Source organism: Hyla sarda, chromosome 4, assembly GCF_029499605.1.
Source record: "Hyla sarda isolate aHylSar1 chromosome 4, aHylSar1.hap1, whole genome shotgun sequence".
Lineage (NCBI taxonomy): Eukaryota > Metazoa > Chordata > Amphibia > Anura > Hylidae > Hyla > Hyla sarda.
Window position 1 is genome coordinate 410482064 of NC_079192.1, and position 23301 is coordinate 410505364.

Genomic DNA, 23301 nt, shown 5'->3' on the forward strand with positions numbered 1-23301 from the left:
TATAACATTTATCTCCCATTGTAAAGATCATTGTAAAGATAAGCGTTCGCAACGCACAGGAGACAATGCACAGGGAGCGCTCATGTTAGCTGAACCACCGATACGGCAGATAGGCGGAGGCGGGGGATGGAAAGGTGACGACGCCTCCCACGTGGTGAACGCCGCACGGTAAAAGGGGATTACAATAAAAATACAATTTAAGTCGCGCAAAGAAATTGCTTCCAAGCCATTTCCTTCTTTATTAACTTTAATGTTCTCCCCCCCCCCCCCCCCCCCCCCCACTGCATTCATCCCTGGGCTCTGCCATCTTTACACCGCCCGCCTGTGCATCCAGAAGAAGTATCCTTGTAAATTGACAAATATGGAGTCAAGTGAAGCCATTAGAGCGATTAAAAATAGAGTCTGGTAGGAACCTGCAGAGACAAAGGGTCGTGACCAGGGCCGCTTATGGATCAATAGTAATACAACAGAGAAGGTGGGGAGGGGGGGGGGGGGGATATGGGACAGATGAAAGGAAGAGATACACACAATGGATGAGGTTAGAAGTAAAATGATGTACTTTGTTTCCCTATTGACAGCGCCACCTTTGTTTGTGTGGCTGGGGCAGGCACTGCAGCTCAGCTAACGAGAATAGAAATAGAAGAAAGAAATAGAAAGAAAAAAGTAAAAAGAAGGTGATAGATAGGGAAGGAGAGAGTGATGAAGAGCGCTATAGAGGGTGCTATGGAGAGAGAATGATGGAGAGTGTTACGGAGAGTGAGGAAGAGTTAAACGGAGAGAGAATGATGGAGAGAACTATAGAGAGCGTGATGGAGAGTGTTAGGGAGAGTGATAGAGAGATCTATGGAGAGAGTGATGGAGAGAACTATGGAGAGAGTGATGGAGAGGACTATGGAGAGAGTGATGGAGAGGACTATGGAGAGAGTGATGGAGAGTGTTAGGGAGAGTGATAGAGAGATCTATGGAGAGAGTGATGGAGAGGACTATGGAGAGAGTGATGGAGAGTGTTAGGGAGATTGATAGAGAGATCTATGGAGAGAGTAATGGAGAGAACTATGGAGTGATGGAGAGGACTATGGAGAGAACTATGGAGAGAGTGATGGAGAGAACTATAGAGAGAGTGATGGAGAGTTACGGAGAGAGTGATAGAGAGCTCTATGGAGAGAGTAATGGAGAGAACTATGGAGGGAGTGATAGAGAGATCTATGGAGAGAGTGATAGAGAGAACTATGGAGAGAGTGATGGAGAGAACTATGGAGAGAGTGATGGAGAGAACTATGGAGAGAGTGATGGAAAGAATTATGGAGAGAGTGATGGAGAGAACTATGGAGAGAGAGATGGAGAGAACTATGGAGAGAGTGATGGAAAGAATTATGGAGAGAGTGACGGAGAGAACTATGGAGAGAGAGATGGAGAGGACTATGGAGAGAGTGATGGAAAGAATTATGGAGAGAGTGACGGAGAGAACTATGGAGAGAGTGATGGAGAGGACTATGGAGAGAGTGATGGAGAGGACGATGGAGAGGACTATGGAGAGAGTGATGGAGAGGACTATGGAGAGAGTGATGGAGAGGACTATGGAGAGAGTGATGAAGAGGACTATGGAGAGAGTGATGGAGAGAATTATGGAGAGAGTGGTGGAGAGAATTATGGAGAGAGTGATAGAGAACTATGGAGAGAGTGATGGAGAGAACTATGGAGAGAGTAAACAAGTGAATTATGGCGAGTGATGGAGAGAGTGATGTAGAGAACTATGGAGAGAGTGATGTAGAGAGTGATGGAGAGAACTATGGAGAGAGTGATGGAAAGAATTATGGAGAGAGTGACGGAGAGAACTATGGAGAGAGTGATGGAGAGGACTATGGAGAGGACTATGGAGAGGACTATGGAGAGAGTGATGGAGAGGACTATGGAGAGAGTGATGGAGAGGACTATGGAGAGGACTATGGAGAGGACTATGGAGAGAGTGATGGAGAGGACTATGGAGAGAGTGATGGAGAGGACTATGGAGAGAGCGATGAAGAGGACTATGGAGAGAGTGATGGAGAGAATTATGGAGAGAGTGATGGAGAGAATTATGGAGAGAGTGATAGAGAACTATGGAGAGAGTGATGGAGAGAACTATGGAGAGAGTAAACGAGAGAATTATGGCGAGTGATGGAGAGAGTGATGTAGAGAACTATGGAGAGAGTGATGGAGAGAGTGATGGAGAGAACTATGGAGAGAGTGATGAAGAGAATTGTGGAGAGAGTGATGGAGAGAACTATGGAGAGAGTGATGAAGAGAATTGTGGAGAGAGTAATGGAGAGAACTATGGAGAGAGTGATGAAGAGAACTATGGAGAGAGTGATGGAGAGAATTATGGAGAGAGTGATGGAGAGAATTATGGAGAGAGTGATAGAGAACTATGGAGAGAGTGATGGAGAGAACTATGGAGAGAGTGAACGAGAGAATTATGGCGAGTGATGGAGAGAGTGATGTAGAGAACTATGGAGAGAGTGATGGAGAGAGTGATGGAGAGAGTGATGGAGAGAGTGATGGAGAGAACTATGGAGAGAGTGATGAAGAGAATTGTGGAGAGAGTGATGGAGAGAACTATGGAGAGAGTGATGAGGGAATTGTGGAGAGAGTAATGGAGAGAACTATGGAGAGAGTGATGGAGAAGGAATGATGGGGAAATCTATGGAGAGAAAAAGATGGAAAGTTATGAAGGGTGCTACAGAAAAAGCTACGGAGAGTGAATGATGGGAAGGACTACAGAGAAAGTGATGGAGAGTCCTATAGAAAGTAATGTGGCAAGCTACAGAGAGAGAATGATAGAGAGTGCTATGAGAGTAATGGAGCACGCTATAGAGAGAGAATAGAGACGCTATAGAGAGAGAATCATAGGGAGAGAGATATGCTGAGCACTATAAAGAAAATAGTGCTGGAGAGCGCTATGGAGATTATTAGAAAGTACTATTGAGAGAAAGTGATGGAAAGTGATGGAGAACACTAAAAAGAAAAGAGTGATGGAGAGAGTCATAGGTAGGACAATGGAAAGAGACAGCTAAGGAGAGAGTGATGGAAGAAGAAGATGGTTTTGTCTTTACCGACCAATCACAGCTTAACTTTCATATCTCAACGGGCTTGGTAGTTATGGTTTTGGCTGCAGGCAGATTGATAGAGTATACATATAATATCAACCCCCCCCCCCCCCCCCCCCAGCTCCCATAACTATATAAGAAAAAATAAAACCAGCTTTACCTGTGGAACAAGACGGACTTGACCAATGTGACCACATCGCGGCTGGCGTTATATCCCGCACACACTATGGCAACGTGAATGGTCTGCAACACAAGAGAAATGATGGTTTAGTATGTCAGATATTTCATGTTTTTCTTATCCTTGACAATCCGTATAATACGTGTATCACAGTATAAATGGTTAACACCATTAAGTGACTACCCAACCCCACTCCTGAGATAAAGCCTGACCTCTGACCCCACGACCGCAGCTGAAATCTCACAAAACCCCATTAAACTACAATTTTCCTCTCCAAGACTAAAGGGATTTATTGCGTAGTGAAAAATTCATCTTTTCTGAGTCCTACGCTGGGCTCCGCGACATATATTAGTTACTGAATAATGACATTTCCAATATCCCCCCCCCCCCCCCTTCAGTCAGTCTCCTCTTCGGTTATTATACTGCCACCTCCCTGACACATTTGACTATCGATTCCCAAGGAAGAAAATATTATGGACAGGAAGATGGATTGAAGGAGTACAGAAATCTACAAAGAATATTTATAATATTATAATATTTAATATATAATAAAATCATGAGGCTGAGTTATGTAACATACAGGTAGAAACACTCAACATAAATATATACACTGCTCAAAAAAATAAAATGAACACTAAGATAACATCCTGGATCTGAATGAATGAACTAATCGTATGAAATACTTTCCTCTTTATATAGTTGAATGCGCTGACAACAAAATCACCAAAAATTATCAATGGAAATCAAATATATCAACCCATGGAGGTCTGGATATGGAGTCACACTCAAAATCAAAGTGGAAAACCCCACTACAGGCTGATCCAACTTTATGTAATGTCCTTAATACAAGTCCCAATGAGGCTCAGTAGTGTGTGTGGCCTCCACGTGCCCGTATGACCTCCCTACAACGCCTGGGCATGATCCTGATGAGGTGGAGGATGGTCTCCTGAGGGATGTCCTCCCAAACCTGGACTAAAGCATCCGCCAACTCCTGGACAGTCTGTGGTGGATGGAGCAAGACATGATGTCCCACATGTGCTCAATCGGATTCAGGTCTGGGGAACGGGCGGCCAGTCCATAGCAACATTGCCTTCCTCTTGCAGGAACTGCTGACACACCCCAGCCACATGAGGTCTAGTAGTGTCTTGTATTAGGAGGAACCCAGGGCCAACCGCACCAGCATATGGTCTCCAAGGGGTCTGAGGATCTCATCTTGGTACCTAATGGCAGTCAGGCTACCTCTGGCAAGCACATGGAGGGCTGTGCGGCCCCCCAAAGAAATGCCACCCCACACCATTACTGACTCACCATCAAACCAGTCAAGCTGGAGGATGTTGCAGGCAGAAGAACGTTCTCCCCGGCGTCTCCAGACTCTATCACATCTGTCACATGTGCTCAGTGTGAACCTGCTTTCATCTGTGAAGAGCACAGGACGCATTTGGTGAATTTGCCAATCTTTGTGTTCTCTGGCAAATGCCAAACGTCCTGCACCAACCTTACAGCCCAACCCCCACCTGTGGACGTCGGGCCTTCATACCACCCTCATGGAGTCTGTTTCTGACCGTTTGAGTGGACACATGCACATTTGTGGCCTGCTGGAGGTCATTTTGCAGGGCTCTGGCAGTGCTCCTCCTACTCCTTCTTGCACAAAGGCGGAGGAAATGGTCCTGCTGCTGAGTTGTTGCCCTCCTCCTTTTTCATTTTGAGATGCTCCCTCAACCACTCTCCAAAAAAATATAAAAAAAAAAATGTAGATACATTTATTTTGAAGTTTAGATGCCTAATAAAAGGATAATAAAAGATATATATGCATTTATTTGGTATATTTTGAAATTCCTTTTAGATTATTCTTTTAAGGTGTCTTTTATTTATCTACAGGGCTTTGTATTTACAAGTGTTTATTTCAAGAGGCGCTGTTGAAAAAGAGGGGGAGAAGAGAAGTGTATTGTCGGCCATATTGTCTGCGAAAGCCGTGACCAGAGACTGAGTAATCTGTTGCTATGAGCATATGTAAGCAGCGGGAATTCATGCTGCGCCAAAATGTTTGTCCCGCCCCAGCAGGGGTTTACAAAGACTGCACAAAGCACGCAAAGAAAGCCAGCGAAAGAAATAGCCCTGCCCCCGGGCATGGGAAGCAAGGTGCCGTGCCAAGTCCAAAGTGGAACCATAAGGACCGCCCCCCCCCCCCATTGCACGGGGGATGGTTGAAGAAGCTGAACAGATGCTGTACTTCCTGTCGGCGGCTATTTTATCAGAGTCCACTATAACAGAGACTGCAAAACCACGCCTCTCAAGTACACCTCGTGAGATGCAGAGAGAGAGCATGCCAGAGAGCACTGCGAAAGGGAGTCCTAAGATGGTGGTGTACACCCAACAAGTTGCAGTGGCAGCCGTAGAAATGTTTGCGGGTCTGGCTATCAACCAAAAGGGTCAGCCGAGCACCTTGTGGACTCCAACTGCATCACTACCGAGAGACGACCCCCGTGAGTCTACATCACCATTGGCTTTGACTCCGGTGCTCACCCCAGCATCATCACAAGCGACTTTGCCGGTGCCGCTGTCCTCCCATTACCATTCCTGGGGATCCTGGGCGGAGACTGCCTCAGAAAAATCCACTGTGAGTAGGCCTACAGAGGCTGGGTTCTCGACCCCATCGTCCTACTCCAGCCCCAAGAGGGTGACCTCAGCCCGGAAGCCGGTACCATGTCCGAAGTCACCTCCACTGCCGTGGTGGGTGTTCGGCGAAAGAAAAGTAAGAAAAGGACCTTGTAGGCGAAAAAGGCCTAATTTAACTTGTTGTTCCAGTTTACGGCGTGAAATTGCCTGTTCAGCAGTATTTGCTCAAGTTTGTTTTCCACGTTCTGCAATGTTCAAGTCATGTGCCTGGCATCTTGCCAAGAAGAAACCACTACGTTTTAGTACCCGGTATAATATTGTGAAATTCTTAAGTCTTCGTCTACCTTCCTAAATCTGTGACTAACCACTTTAGTGCGTTAAAATTGTACCAAAAATTTTCTTAGTCAGGACTGTTTAGTGATGAGAGAAATATAACCTAGATAGTCTTGATATTCAGTCAATAACCTAACAATATTTTCAATCATGTGTTTTCAGCCAGTATTGCCTAGTGGTAAGAAAATGTGTAACCTTGTCAGTCAGGTACATTAGTCAGAAATCTATAACATCTAGTGAATTATGTACAGTATATACATCTATTGTCCTTTGATAGGACTGTTGCTTGCTATATGAGTGACCCAGTCCATACAGGCAGACTTATATACAGTCATGGCCATAAATGTTGGCCATGCCTTTTCCCAACAGCAATTTGAAGATCTTTCCACAGGTGATCAATGGGATTTCGATCTGGACTAATTGCTGCCACTTCAGAACTCTCCAGCGCTTTGTTGCCATCCATTTCTGGGTGCCTTTTGACATATGTTGGGGGTCATTGTCCAAGATCTCGGACGTAAACCCAGCTTTCTGACACTGGACTGTACAGTGCAACCCAAAATCCAATGGTAATCCTCAGATTTCATGATGCCAGAGGCAGCAAACAACCCCAAAACATAATTGAACCTCCACCATATTTCACTGTAGGTACTGTGTTCTTTTCTTTGTAGACCTCATTCTGTTTTCAGTAAACAGTAGAATGATATTCCTTACCAAAAAGCTCTATCTTGGACTCAATGACAATCTGTCCACAAGACGTTTTCCCAGAAGGATTTTGGTTACTCAAGTTCATTTAGGTAAAATGTAGTCTTGCTTTTTTAATGTCTCTGTGTCAGCAGTGGGGTCCTCCTGGGTCTCCTCCATAGTGGGGTCCTCCTGGGTCTCCTCCATAGTGGGGTCCTCCTGGGTCTCCTCCATAGTGGGGTCCTCCTGGGTCTCCTGCCATAGCGTTTCATTTCATTTAAATGTCGACAGATAGTTCACGCTGAAACTGATGCTCCCTGAGCCTACAGGACAGCTTGAATATCTTTGGAACTTGTTTGGGGCTGCTTATCCACCATCCGGACTATCCTGCGTTGACACTTTTCATCAATTTTTCTCTTCCGTCCATGCCCAGGGAGATTAGCTACAGTGCCATGGGTTGCAAACTTCTTGATAATGTTGCGCACTGTGGACAAAGGCAAATCTAGATCTCTGGAGATGGACTTGTGACCTTGAGATTGTTGATATTTTTCCACAATTTTGGTTCTCAAGTCCTCAGACAGTTCTCTTCTCTTTTCTGTGGTCCATGCTTAGTGTGGCACACACAGACACACAATGCAATGACTAAGTGAACTTCTCTCCTTTTTATCTGCTGTCAGGTGTGATTTTTATATTGCCCACACCTGTTACTTGCCCCCAGATGAGTTTAAAGGAGCATCACATGCATGAAACAATCTTATTTATCCACAATTTTGAAAGGATGACAATAATTTTGTCCAGCCCATTTTTGGAGTTTGGTGACATTATGTCCAATTTGCTTTTTTTCCTTCCCTTTTTGGTTTAGTTCCAAAAAAACCAAAGGGAATAAACATGTGTATAGCAAAACATGTGTTACTGCAATCCTTTCCTGTGAGAAATACTTCATTTTCTAGAAAAATTTCAGCAGTGCCAACATTTATGGCCATGACTGTATTTACTGTCTACGTTAGGGTGTAATAGCGCGCCCACAAATAAAATGTCTTAGTCAGGATGTATTATCTTCTCTTTTATTATATAAGTTATCCTTGTTAATTGTCTTCTGATGTTCATGAAGTACCCCCGAAATGAAAGGGGATACCTTGGCTAAAATTTGTTGCAACAGAAGGCGTCTTTTTGTTTCTTGTCATGTCCCTTCGGTGATGCCCTGAAGTGTTCTCAACTTTTTTCAGTCGCGGGGAGAAGATGCTATAAGCCAATGGGCCCCATGGCACAGGACAGGTAGTGATGGATAGCCTACAGCAGCTCCGGCCTGAATCTCAGTCACCAAAAGAAGAGCTTCAAGAATTGTTACATGTGTGTCCGTCTCATGTTGCTTTGTCTTAAGTGTTTGTAAGTTCATTTTTTCATAGCCAATGAAGAAAATGTTAAAGGGGTACTCCTGTGGACATTTTTTTTTTTTAAATCAACTGGTGCCAGAAAGTTAAACAGATTTGTAAATGACTTCTATTAAAAAATCTTTACTCTTCCAGTACTTTTTAGCAGCTGTATGTTACAGAGGAAATTCTATACTTTTGGATTTTCTTTTTTGTCTTGTCCACAGTGCTCTCTGCTGACACCTCTGTCCGTGTCAGGAACTGTCCAGAGCAGCATAGGTTTGCAATGGGGATTTTCTCCTGCTCTGGAAAGTTCCTGATATGGGCAGTAGGTGTCAGCAGAGAGCACTGTGGACAAGACAAAAAAGAAATTTAAAAAGTATAGAATTTCCTCTGTAGCATACAGCTGCTAAAAAGTACTGGAAAGACAAAGATATTTTTAATAGAAGTCACTTACAAATCTGATTAACTTTCTGGCACCAGAGTGTAGTAGTAAATCCTAATCTCAGGTAAAAATTTTCAACACTTAAACAACAAGTGAGTGGTCAACATCAAAGGCACCAACCACACAGTGTTAGCTCACAGGAAGGAACTCTTTTGCACTTTCTACCGATCTGCACTACTTTAAATAATTTTGTTTTGCTCTCTATGAAGGAATGTGTCTAGATAATTTTCCAGGAACTGTTTGCACTAATGTTTATTTCTATATCTTTGCACCTTCAGAAATATTCATCCTCCAGAACGGGGCATCAAGGTCGACTGTTTTCAAGAGGGGGAGTTTGTGGTATCCTAGTACTGGAGTGGGTCCTGTCAGGTAAACATTGCTTCAGGTGCCTGCACTAGGCCCTGCTGCTCAGAAGATACTTTAATATTCAATATAGTCTTTGTTAATTTATAATGTTTTGCACTGTATCTTTAAGACATGTAAAAGATATTTGTTAGGAGGCATGATGTAGAGTACCCATGTGACCCTGATTGCCCAATGGGAGGCCCCCTAGCTTGGTCATATATAGTGTAGGGGGGAGGAGCTTCCCAGTGTTAGATCAGAGTCTAATTCAGTAGTGAGTTGAGTGTTCAGTGTGTGGAGTGTAGAGCTCAGTGTGAACTGCAGTTTAGAGAAGAGACAGCAGGAGCGTGAAATGATTGAAGGGAAGCCTAAAGAAAACCTTCAAGCGACCATGCCATTCTGCAAGTGTTCCCCGCACAGGAGGAGTCGGAACTTCCAAGCTGTGAGCACAAGAGCCGGTGAGCCCACACAGTGCTAGTTCATACCCCGGCAGTGTAGTAGTAATTGGATATTATCAGAATGCAAGTCAGCGTGGAAGGCCTCAAAACTAAGTCTAATGTCCCAAGCCTGCAACAAGTAAAGCCAAGTGGACGTAAAATACTACAAGTCACAGCAAGTCTACAGGGCTCCAAGGGGTTACTCTGCATCTCCTCTACTCAAATCTGTGCTGTGAGGATAGTAACTACTCCTGCCTCAGTAAAGACAGTTATCCGTAATATAACATCGGTGTATTTATTATCCCACGTCTGGTCCAAGAGAAGTTGTCATATCCTTGGACCGTGTAGGTTAATGGTGCCCTGGCATCACAAAGTGATAAATCTAACCACCCTGAGTCACGTACCCCAGTCTGTCTAACTCCCCGTGGCTCCCACATATCTATCTATCTGTTACCTATCTATCTCATATCTATATATCTCATACCTATCTATCTATTTGTCTTATATCTATCTATCTATCTATCTCATATCTATCTATCTAATATCTATCTATCAATCTATCTATCTAATATCTATCTATCTATCTCATATCTATCTATCTATCTATCTATCTGGCATCGGTGTATTTATTATTTGTGCCTGGCCCAAGAGAAGCTGTCGTATCCTCGGGCCGTGTAGGTTAACAGTGCCCTAGCGTCACAAAGTGATACATCTAACCACCCCGAATCACGTACCACAGTCTGTCTAACTCCCCGTGGCTGCCACATATCTATCTCCTACCTATCTATCTCATGTATATCCATCTATCTCATGTCTATCTATCTCATATCTATCTATCTTATATCAATCTATTGATCTCTCATATCTATCTATCTATCTCCTCCTCATGTATATCTATCTATCTATCTCATGTCTATCTATCTCATATCTATCCATCTTATATCTATCTATCAATCTCATATCTATCTATCTCATATCTATCTATTTATCTATCTATATATCTAACTATAAAAGGATTTTATAAAATAGAAAAACACACACACACACACACACATATATATATATATATATATATATCAACTGGCTCCAGAAAGTTAAACATATTTGTAAATTACTTCTATAAAAAAAAAATCTTCATCCATTCAATACTTATAAGCTGCTGAAGTTGAGTTGTTCTTTTCTGTCTAAGTGCTCTCTGATGACACCTGTCCAGGGAACTGTCCAGAGTAGAAGCAAATCCCCATAGCAAACCTCTTCTACTCTGTGCAGTTCCCGAGACAGGCAGATAAGTCAGCAGAGAGCATTGTTGCCAGACGGAAAAGAACAACTCAACTTCAGCAGCTAATAATTATTGAAAGGATTACGTGTTTTTTTTTATAGAAGTAATTTACAAATCTGTTTAACTTTCTGGAGCCAGTTGATATATATATATATATATATATATACACAAAAATAAAAAAGGAATATTTTTTGTCTGTATACTGTTTATTTATTTATTGTCTCCCTTTTATTTATTTTTTGTTAATCTGGAACATCAGATTATTCCGCCACTGTCTGCTCTCAGTGGAGAAATGTTCTTATAAGTGAAGACATAATGACATATCCAATCTATATTTTCCTTTTAAATGGATTTTATTTCTGAATAGCCAGAGGGGGCTCAATAATAGAAGGCATACGCTTTACAAACAGAAATCCACCTAATGATTGGGGGCCGTGCGGCCTCCGGGGGGTAGACACGGGGGTGACAGCTATTGTGACTGCAAATCACGGACAGAATCACATTTACTATACAGACAATTCCATTCCCCTAAATGACGGCCTAAAATCCCTCTAGAGGCGCAGCTGCGGCTAATCAGCCATGGAAATACAGAGAAAACATAGAACCGCCGCCGCTGCCATCGCAGGAAGTGCCCGGAGCTTCACAATCTCTCTGTGACAAAAAACGTCTGTTTCTGGGAAACTCGCATCTAAGCTGGAGGCATGATGGGGCTTCTGGAGGGCCAAGAAGTCTGGTTGTCCCCCATTACTCTGACATGGGGCCCCCGGATTGGGAATATAGACATGTTCTCTGGAACACTCGACCGTAATAACATCATTATCAATGTCACCGGGGGGTACTTATTTATTGACTTTCCATACAGAAAATATATCTGGTTACCATAGCAACCGATACTTCAAAATTACTGCCAAATATTTTGCGAAAGAAAATAAACAATCAGTGTGACCTGGTTACCGCACTTAGCCGCCGATTCGGCAAAATAATCTTATACCGATGTATGTAAATATCCTGACAAATGTCCCCATCATATTTCTGGATTAAAAAATTAGTTATTCTAAACAAATCTTAGCTGTACAAGAATATAAATACTATAATACTGCCCCCTATGTCCAAGAATATAACTACTATAATACTGCTCCTATATACAAGAATATAACTACTATAATACTGCTCCTATATACAAGAATATAACTACTATAATACTGCTCCTATATACAAGAATATAACTACTATAATACTGCTCCTATATACAAGAATATAACTACTATAATACTGCTCCTATATACAATAATATAACTACTATAATACTGCTCCTATATACAAGAATAGAACTACTATAATACTGCTCCTATATACAAGAATATAACTACTATAATACTGCCTCCTATATACAAGAATATAACTACTATAATACTGCTCCTATATACAAGAATATAACTACTATAATACTGCCCCTGTCACGATGCCGGCTGGCAGGTAGTGGATCCTCTGTGCCAGAGAGGGATTGGCGTGGACCGTGCTAGAGGATCGGTTCTAAGTCACTACTGGTTTTCACCAGAGCCCGCCGCAAAGCGGGATGGTCTTGCTGCGGCGGTAGTGACCAGGTCGTATCCCCTAGCAACGGCTCAACCTCTCTGGCTGCTGAAGATAGGCGCGGTACAAGGGAGTAGACAGAAGCAAGGTCGGACGTAGCAGAAGGTCGGGGCAGGCAGCAAGGATCGTAGTCAGGGGCAACGGCAGGAGGTCTGGAACACAGGCTAGGAACACACAAGGAAACGCTTTCACTGGCACTAAGGCAACAAGATCCGGCGAGGGAGTGAAGGGGAAGTGAGGTGATATAGGGAAGTGCACAGGTGTAAACACTAATTGGAACCACTGCGCCAATCAGCGGCGCAGTGGCCCTTTAAATCGCAAAGACCCGGCGCGCGCGCGCCCTAGGGAGCGGGGCCGCGCGCGCCGGGACAGAACTGACGGAGAGCGAGTCAGGTACGGGAGCCGGGGTGCGCATCGCGAGCGGGCGCTACCCGCATCGCGAATCGCATCCCGGCCAGAGGCGGTATCGCAGCGCCCCGGGTCCGTGGAACCGACCGGAGCGCTGCAGTGAGAGGAGTGTAGCGAGCGCTCCGGGGAGGAGCGGGGACCCGGAGCGCTCGGCGTAACAGTACCCCCCCCCTTGGGTCTCCCCCTCTTCTTGGAGCCTGAGAACCTGAGGACCAGACTTTTGTCCAGGATATTGTCCTCAGGTTCCCAGGACCTCTCTTCAGGACCACAACCCTCCCAATCCACTAAAAAGAAGGTTTTCCCTCTGACCTTTTTAGATGCTAAAATTTCTTTGACGGAGAAGATGTCCGAGGAGCCGGAGACAGGAGTGGGGGGAACAGATTTGGGAGAGAAACGGTTAATGATAAGTGGTTTAAGAAGAGAAACATGAAAGGCATTAGGAATACGAAGAGAAGGAGGAAGAAGAAGTTTGTAAGAGACAGGATTAATCTGGCGCAAAATCTTGAAAGGACCAAGATAGCGTGGTCCCAACTTATAGCTAGGGACACGGAAGCGGACATATTTGGCGGAGAGCCATACCTTGTCTCCAGGGGAAAAAATGGGAGGAGCTCTTCTTTTCTTATCCGCGAATCTCTTCATGCGTGAAGAAGCCTGTAAGAGAGAATTTTGGGTCTCTCTCCATATGATGGAAAGATCACGAGAAATTTCATCCACAGCGGGCAGACCAGAGGGCAAGGGGGTAGGGAGGGGGGGAAGAGGGTGACGGCCGTACACCACGAAAAACGGGGATTTGGAGGAAGATTCAGAGATTCTGAAATTATACGAGAATTCGGCCCAAGGTAGAAGATCTGCCCAGTCATCCTGGCGGGAGGAAACAAAATGTCGTAAATAGTCACCCAAGATCTGGTTAATTCTTTCTACTTGTCCATTGGATTGAGGATGGTATGCAGAAGAAAAATTTAATTTAATCTTGAGTTGTTTACAGAGAGCCCTCCAGAATTTAGACACAAATTGGACGCCTCTATCCGAGACGATCTGCGTAGGCAACCCGTGAAGACGAAAAATGTGTACAAAAAATTGTTTAGCCAACTGAGGCGCTGAAGGAAGACCAGGAAGAGGGATGAAATGTGCCATTTTGGAGAATCGATCAACGACCACCCAAATAACAGTGTTGCCATGGGATGGGGGTAAGTCAGTAATAAAATCCATACCAATCAGAGACCAAGGTTGTTCGGGAACAGGCAGAGGAAGAAGAAAACCAGCGGGCTTCTGGCGAGGAGTCTTATCCCGGGCACAGATAGTGCAGGCTCGCACAAAGTCCACCACATCAGTCTCTAGAGTCGGCCACCAATAGAAGCGAGAGATGAGTTGCACAGATTTCTTGATGCCCGCATGACCTGCGAGATGGGAGGAGTGACCCCATTTGAGGATTCCGAGGCGTTGGCGTGGAGAAACAAAGGTCTTTCCTGGAGGAGTTTGCCTGATGGAGGCTGGAGAAGTGGAAATCAGGCAGTCAGGAGGAATGATGTGTTGAGGAGAGAGTTCAATTTCAGAAGCATCTGAGGAACGAGAGAGAGCATCGGCCCTAATGTTCTTATCAGCAGGCCGAAAGTGAATTTCAAAATTAAATCGGGCAAAGAACAGAGACCACCTGGCCTGACGAGGATTCAGCCGTTGGGCAGACTCGAGGTATGAGAGGTTCTTGTGATCGGTGTAAATAATAACTGGAAATCTTGATCCCTCCAGCAGATGCCTCCATTCCTCAAGTGCTAATTTAATGGCTAGAAGCTCTCGATCCCCGATGGAGTAGTTCCTCTCCGCCGGAGAGAAGGTCCTAGAAAAAAAACCACAAGTAACAGCATGCCCGGAAGAGTTTTTTTGTAGAAGGACAGCTCCAGCTCCCACTGAGGAGGCATCAACCTCCAATAGGAAGGGTTTAGATGGGTCAGGTCTGGAGAGCACGGGAGCCGAAGAGAAGGCAGACTTGAGTCGTTTAAAGGCGTCTTCCGCTTGAGGAGGCCAAGACTTGGGATCGGCATTTTTTTTGGTTAAAGCCACAATAGGAGCCACAATGGTAGAAAAATGTGGAATAAATTGCCTGTAATAATTGGCGAACCCCAAAAAACGTTGGATGGCACGGAGTCCGGAGGGGCGTGGCCAATCTAAGACGGCAGAGAGTTTATCTGGATCCATTTGTAGTCCCTGGCCAGAGACCAAGTATCCTAGAAAAGGAAGAGATTGGCATTCAAACAGACATTTCTCAATTTTAGCATAGAGTTGATTGTCACGGAGTCTCTGAAGAACCATACGGACATGCTGGCGGTGTTCTTCTAGATTGGCCGAAAAAATTAGGATATCATCAAGATATACAACAACACAGGAGTATAACAGATCACGAAAAATTTCATTAACAAAGTCTTGGAAGACAGCAGGGGCGTTGCACAGGCCAAAGGGCATGACCAGATACTCAAAGTGTCCATCTCTGGTGTTAAATGCTGTTTTCCACTCATCCCCCTCTCTGATGCGAATGAGGTTATAGGCGCCTCTTAAGTCCAATTTAGTAAAGATGTGGGCACCTTGGAGGCGATCAAAGAGTTCAGAGATGAGGGGTAAGGGGTAGCGGTTCTTAACCGTGATTTTATTAAGTCCGCGGTAGTCAATGCAAGGACGTAGAGAGCCATCTTTTTTGGACACAAAGAAAAATCCGGCTCCGGCAGGAGAGGAGGATTTACGGATAAAGCCCTTTTTTAGATTCTCCTGGACGTATTCAGACATGGCAAGAGTCTCTGGGGCAGAGAGAGGATAAATTCTGCCCCGGGGTGGAGTAGTACCCGGGAGGAGGTCGATAGGACAATCATAAGGCCTGTGAGGAGGTAGAGTCTCCGCTTGTTTTTTGCAGAAAACATCCGCGAAGTCCATATAGGCCTTAGGGAGACCGGTTACTGGAGGAAGCAGAGAGTTACGGCAAGGGTTACTGGGAACCGGTTTTAGACAGTCCTTGGAACAAGAGGGCCCCCAACTCTTGATCTCCCCAGTGGACCAATCCAGGGTTGGGGAATGAAGTTGAAGCCAGGGAAGTCCAAGGAGAATTTCCGAGGTGCAATTGGGGAGGACCAAAAGTTCAATCCTCTCGTGATGAGATCCGATGCTCATTAGAAGGGGCTCCGTGCGGAAACGTATGGAACAGTCCAATCTTTCATTGTTTATACAATTGATGTAAAGGGGTCTGGTGAGACTGGTCACTGGGATGTTGAACCTGTTGACGAGAGAGGCCAAAATAAAATTTCCTGCAGATCCAGAGTCCAAGAAGGCCACAGAAGAGAAGGAGAAGGCAGAGGCAGACATCCGCACAGGCACAGTAAGACGTGGAGAAGCAGAGTGGACATCAAGGATTGTCTCACCTTTGTGCGGAGTCAGGGTACGTCTTTCCAGGCGGGGAGGGCGGATAGGACAATCCCTCAGGAAGTGTTCGGTACTAGCACAGTACAGGCAGAGGTTCTCCATGCGGCGTCGTGTCCTCTCTTGAGATGTCAGGCGAGACCGGTCGACCTGCATAGCCTCCACGGCGGGAGGCACAGGAACAGATTGCAGGGAACCAGAGGAGAGAGGAGCCGAGGAGAAGAAACGCCTCGTGCGAACAGAGTCCATATCTTGGCGGAGCTCCTGACGCCTTTCGGAAAAACGCATGTCAATGCGAGTGGCTAGGTGAATAAGTTCATGAAGATTAGCAGGCATTTCTCGTGCGGCCAGAACATCTTTAATGTTGCTGGATAGGCCTTTTTTAAAGGTCGCGCAGAGGGCCTCATTGTTCCAGGATAATTCAGAAGCAAGAGTACGGAATTGTACGGCATACTCGCCAACGGAAGAATTACCCTGGACCAGGTTCAACAGGGCAGTCTCAGCAGAAGAGGCTCGGGCAGGTTCCTCAAAGACACTTCGAATTTCCGAGAAGAAGGAGTGTACAGAGGCAGTGACGGGGTCATTGCGGTCCCAGAGCGGTGTGGCCCAAGCCAGGGCTTTTCCAGACAGCAGGCTGACTACGAAAGCCACCTTAGACCTTTCAGTGGGGAACTGGTCCGACATCATCTCCAAGTGTAATGAACATTGGGAAAGGAAGCCACGGCAAAACTTAGAGTCCCCATCAAATTTATCCGGCAAGGATAGTCGTAGTCCAGAAGCGGCCACTCGCTGCGGGGGAGGTACAGGAGCTGGCGGAGGAGATGGTTGCTGGAGCTGTGGTAGTAACTGTTGTAGCATAACAGTCAGTTGAGACAGCTGTTGGCCTTGTTGCGCAATCTGTTGTGACTGCTGGGCGACCACCGTGGTGAGGTCAGCGACAACTGGCAGAGGAACTTCAGCGGGATCCATGGCCGGATCTACTGTCACGATGCCGGCTGGCAGGTAGTGGATCCTCTGTGCCAGAGAGGGATTGGCGTGGACCGTGCTAGAGGATCGGTTCTAAGTCACTACTGGTTTTCACCAGAGCCCGCCGCAAAGCGGGATGGTCTTGCTGCGGCGGTAGTGACCAGGTCGTATCCCCTAGCAACGGCTCAACCTCTCTGGCTGCTGAAGATAGGCGCGGTACAAGGGAGTAGACAGAAGCAAGGTCGGACGTAGCAGAAGGTCGGGGCAGGCAGCAAGGATCGTAGTCAGGGGCAACGGCAGGAGGTCTGGAACACAGGCTAGGAACACACAAGGAAACGCTTTCACTGGCACTAAGGCAACAAGATCCGGCGAGGGAGTGAAGGGGAAGTGAGGTGATATAGGGAAGTGCACAGGTGTAAACACTAATTGGAACCACTGCGCCAATCAGCGGCGCAGTGGCCCTTTAAATCGCAAAGACCCGGCGCGCGCGCGCCCTAGGGAGCGGGGCCGCGCGCGCCGGGACAGAACTGACGGAGAGCGAGTCAGGTACGGGAGCCGGGGTGCGCATCGCGAGCGGGCGCTACCCGCATCGCGAATCGCATCCCGGCCAGAGGCGGTATCGCAGCGCCCCGGGTCCGTGGAACCGACCGGAGCGCTGCAGTGAGAGGAGTGTAGCGAGCGCTCCGGGGAGGAGCGGGGACCCGGAGCGCTCGGCGTAACAGCCCCCTATGTCCAAGAACATAACTACTATAATACTGCTCCTATATACAAGAATATAACTACTATAATACTGCCCCTATATACAAGAATATAACTACTATAATACTGCTCCTATATACAAGAATATAACTACTATAATACTGCCCCTATATACAAGAATATAACTACTATAATACTGCTCCTATATACAAGAATATAACTACTATATTACTGCCTCCTGTGTCCGAGAATATAACTACTATAATACTGCTCCTATATACAAGAATATAACTACTATAATACTGCCCTCAATGTCCAAGAATATAACTACTATAATACTGCTCCTATATACAAGAATATAACTACTATAATACTGCTCCTATACAAAAGAATATAACTACTATAATACTGCTCCTATGTACAAGAATATAACTACTATAATACTGCTCCTATATAAAAGAATATAACTACTATAATACTGCTCCTATATACAAGAATATAACTACTATAATACTGCTCCTATATACAAGAATATAACTACTATAATACTGCCTCCTATATACAAGAATATAACTACTATAATACTGCTCCTATATACAAGAATATAAACTACTATAATACTGCTTCTATATACAAGAATATAACTACTATAATACTGCTCCTATATACAAGAATATAACTACTATAATACTGCTCCTATATACAGGAATATATCTACTATAATAATGCTCCTATATACAAGAATATAACTACTATAATACTGTCTCCTATATACAAGAATATAACTACTATAATACTGCTCCTATATACAAGAATATAACTACTATAATACTGCTCCTATATACAAGAATATAACTACTATAATACTGCTCCTATATACAAGAATATAACTACTATAATACTGCTCCTATATACAAGAATATAACTACTATAATACTGCTTCTATATACAAGAATATAACTACTATAATACTGCCTCCTATATACAAGAAGAAGGGGGGGGGGGGGGGGGAGGAGATATTTAGGCTTATATGGAAGGTGCCTGTATGTTCGGTAACCATCTTCACTCATACATCCCCCTCTTCTGTGGGCTCTTTACGCTCGGTCGGTCGCAGTCATACTTTACCGTAGTAATGATGGCGGCACAGAGGCGTTGTGCAGCTGTTTGGCGGCCCACTTGAGACAGCTTTGTTCAAACTATTTTAATTGAGGTATAATACAATTATGGAGCTAAGTCGTTATTACCCTACTACGCCGTTCTGTCGGAGGATGAGATGTTTTTCACATCCCTATAATGCTCTAAACCAAAAGCGAATGTGAATTACGCCATTTACATAATGATTATGGGCGAAAATAAAGCGAAACTCTGAAGGTGTTATAGATGGAGTCGGGGAGGGGGCACCGCATGACGATATTCAATGCAGAAAGTAAGAGGAGCAGTTTATTAACCTCTTTACTGCTGGAGGGGGTTACTTCTTTTTTTTTTTGGCAACGAATACCGCACCAATTTCTGGACACTAGCACTGTACGCTTATGTAGCGATCTCATTTAGGCACCGGTACAGTGTATGATACTTTTGTATGCACTGTACGGTACTATTATTTGGCACTATATCGGAAGGAGTGCTGTTATATAGGAACTGAATAGAACTATTATTTGAAAATCATATGACCCTGTTATGTATGCACTGTACGGTACTATTATTTGGTGCCACATGGTGACATTATTAAATTCAATGGTGCCTGTATTACAGTCATGGCCGTAAATGTTGGCTTCCCTAAAAAAGTTTTAAGAAAATGAAGTATTTCTCACAGGAAAGGATTGCAGTAACACATGTTTTGCTATACACATGTTTATCCCCTTTGTGTGTATTGGAACTAAACCAAAAAAGGAGTAAAAAAAGCAAATTGGACATAATGTCACCAAACTCCGAAAATGGGCTGGACAAAATTATTGGCACCCTTAACTTAATATTTGGTTTCACACCCTTTGAAAAAAAAAAACTGAAATCAGTGGCTTCCTATAAGCATCAATAAGCTTCTTACACCTCTCAGCCGGAATGTTGGACTCTTCCTTTACAAACTGCTCCAGGTCTCTTATTGGACGGCGCCTTTTCCCAACAGTAATTATAAGATCTCTCCACAGGTGATCAATGGGATTTAGATCTGGACTCATTGCTGACACTTCAGAATTCTCCAGCGCTTTGTTGTCATCCATTTCTGTAGCTTTTTGACGTATGTTTGGGGTCATTGTCCTGCTGGAAGACCCAAGATCTCAGACACAAACCCAGCTTTCTGACACTGGGCTGTACAGTGCGACCCAAAATCCATTGGTAATCCTCAGATTTCATGATGTCTTGTACACATTCAAGGCCCCCAGTGCCAGAGGCAGCAAAACAACCCAAAACATCACTGACCTCCCCCATATGTCACTGTAGGTTCTGTGTTCTTTTCTTTGTAGGCCTCATTCCATTTTCGGTAAACAGTAGAATGATTTGCTTTACCAAAAAGCTCTATCTTGGTCTCATCTGCCCACAAGACGTTTTCCCAGAAGGATTTTGGTTACTCAGGTTCATTTTGGTAAAATGTAGTTTTGCTTTTTTACGTCTCTGTGTTAGCAGTGGGGTCATCCGGGGTCTCCTCCATAGTGGTGTCATCCTGGGTCTCCTCCATAGTGGGGTCCTCCTGGGCCTCCTCCATAGTGGGGTCCTTCTGGGTCTCCTCTATAGTGGGGTCCTCCTGGGTCTCCTCCATAGTGGGGTCCTCCTGGGTCTCCTCCATAGTGAGGTCCTCCTGGTTCTCCTCCATAGTGGGGTCCTCCTGGGTCTCCTCCATAGTGGGGTCCTCCCGGGTCTCCTCCATAGTGGGGTCCTCCTGGGTCTCCTCCATAGTGGGGTCCTCCTGGGTCTCCTCCATAGTGGGGTCCTCCTGGTTCTCCTCCATAGTGGGGTCCTCCTGGGTCTCCTCCATAGTGGGGTCCTCCTGGTTCTCCTCCATAGTGGGGTCCTCCTGGGTCTCCTCCATAGTGGGGTCCTCCCGGGTCTCCTCCATAATGGGGTCCTCCCGGGTCTCCTCCATAGTGGGGTCCTCCTGGGTCTCCTCCATAGTGGGGTCCTCCTGGGTCTCCTCCATAGTGGGGTCCTCCTGGGTCTTCTCCATAGTGGGGTCCTCCTGGTTCTCCTCCATAGTGGGGTCCTCCTGGGTCTCCTCCATAGTGGGGTCCTCCTGGTTCTCCTCCATAGTGGGGTCCTCCTGGGTCTCCTCCATAGTGGGGTCCTCCCGGGTCTCCTCCATAATGGGGTCCTCCCGGGTCTCCTCCATAGTGGGGTCCTCCTGGGTCTCCTCCATAGTGGGGTCCTCCTGGGTCTCCTCCATAGTGGGGTCCTCCTGGGTCTCCTCCATAGTGGGGTCCTCCTGGGTCTCCTCCATAGTGGGGTCCTCCTGGGTCTCCTCCATAGTGGGGTCCTCCTGGGTCTCCTCCATAGTGGGGTCCTCCTGGGTCTCCTCCATAGTGGGGTCCTCCTGGTTCTCCTCCATAGTGGGGTCCTCCTGGGTCTCCTCCATAGTGGGGTCCTCCTGGTTCTCCTCCATAGTGGGGTCCTCCTGGGTCTCCTCCATAGTGGGGTCCTCCCGGGTCTCCTCCATAATGGGGTCCTCCTGGGTCTCCTCCATAGTGGGGTCCTCCTGGGTCTCCTCCATAGTGGGGTCCTCCTGGGTCTCCTCCATAGTGGGGTCCTCCTGGGTCTCCTCCATAGTGGGGTCCTCCTGGGTCTCCTCCATAGTGGGGTCCTCCTGGGTCTCCTCCATAGTGGGGTCCTCCTGGGTCTCCTCCATAGCGTTTCATTTCATTTAAATGTCGACGGATAGTTCACGCTGACACTGATGCCCCCTGAGCCTGCAGGACAGCTTGAATATCTTTGGAACTTGTTTGGGGCTGCTTATCCACCATCCGGACTATCCTGCGTTGACACCTTTCATACATTTCTCTCTTCCGTCCACGCCCAGGGAGATTAGCTACAGTGCCATGGGTTGTAAACTTCTTGATAATGTTGCGCACTGTGGACAAAGACAAATCTAGATTCCTGGAGATGGACTTGTAACCTTGAAATTGTTGATATTTTTCCACAATTTCTGTTCTCAAGTCCTCAGACAGTTCTCTTCTCCTCTTCCTGTTGTCCATGCTTAGTGCAGCACACAGACACACAATGCAAAGACTAAGTGAACTTCTCTCCTTTTTATCTGCTTTCAGGTGTGATTTTTATATTGCCCACACCTGTTACTTGCCCCAGGTGAGTTTAAAAGAGCATCACATGCTTGAAACAATCTTATTTTTCCACAATTTTGAAAGGGTGCCAATCATTTTGTCCAGACCATTTTGGGAGTTTGGTGACATTATGTCCAATTTGCTTTTTTCCTCCCATTTTTGGTTTAGTTCCAATCCACTGGTAGTAGTATTATTCTATTATTATGTAGTACTGTACTTTGGACACTGTTATGTGGGCACTGTTACTTTTCACTGCAAAGTGATATTATTTAGGTACTGGAAGTAGCATTCTATAGGTCCTATATACAGCTATAATTTGAACTCTTTATGACACTATTATATACACACTGTATTATACTGTTATTTGGCACTTTATATTGGTATTATTTAATATATTTATATAGTACTGTATTTTTGATACTCTAATGCATTGTTATATGGGCACTGTACAGAACTTTTATTTGTCACTGTCTAGCCTTATTATTTAGGTACTAAACATTGTTATGGGTACTATATAGAACTTTACTTTAGACACTAAGACAGAAAACTCCTCAGCTTACCGCAGCTGTACATAATCTTGAAAATCCCTGCCTCGAAGCTCGGAAGGCCGGAGCACACCAAATGAGGATCCATGAAGAAAGAAAAGTAAAAAAAAAAAAAAATCCAAAAAATATTTATTTAATGCATACAAGGATAAAACAAATAGGTGATACAGGATCCTATAAAAATATAAAATATATAAAAAATCTGACACGTTTCGAATGATGTGTTCTTAGTCATGACTAAGAACACATCACCCGAAACGTGTCAGTCACTTTTTTTTTTTAATCTGTATCATCTGTATTTATTTATTTTTTTTCATTTATGCACTAAATAAATATTTTTGGAAATTTTTTAGACTATTTTCTCGTGAGCTGGACTTTTCCTTATACTTTGGACACTGTTATTTGTTACCGCTGTATATAGTGATATTAGCACTGTACGTTAAATACTATACGACACTGTTATTTGGGCACTGTTTGGTACATTTATTTATTTTTTTAAACCATGACTTGCAAAATTGGGGTAAAATAACACCATGTGTATAAATTTTTTTTTACATGTGAACACAACCCAAAGACCTCAAATCTTTATAAAACACCTCAGTTCTGATTACAAGTCAAATTATTTTCTTGTCATGGTAATATGTATAATGGTAATATATATA

At 44.9% G+C, this 23301-nt stretch overlaps 1 protein-coding gene across 3 annotated transcripts in view; it reads right to left on the bottom strand.

The window, feature by feature from the left end:
- Positions 1-23301, bottom strand: part of LARGE1 (LARGE xylosyl- and glucuronyltransferase 1) — a 410766-nt gene that overhangs the window by 188578 nt on the left and 198887 nt on the right. For all 3 annotated transcript variants that reach the window (XM_056517630.1, XM_056517631.1, XM_056517632.1), the window contains one exon: positions 3247-3329. In XM_056517630.1, the coding sequence (XP_056373605.1) occupies positions 3247-3329 (83 nt within the window). The remainder of the gene's footprint in view (positions 1-3246; positions 3330-23301) is intronic.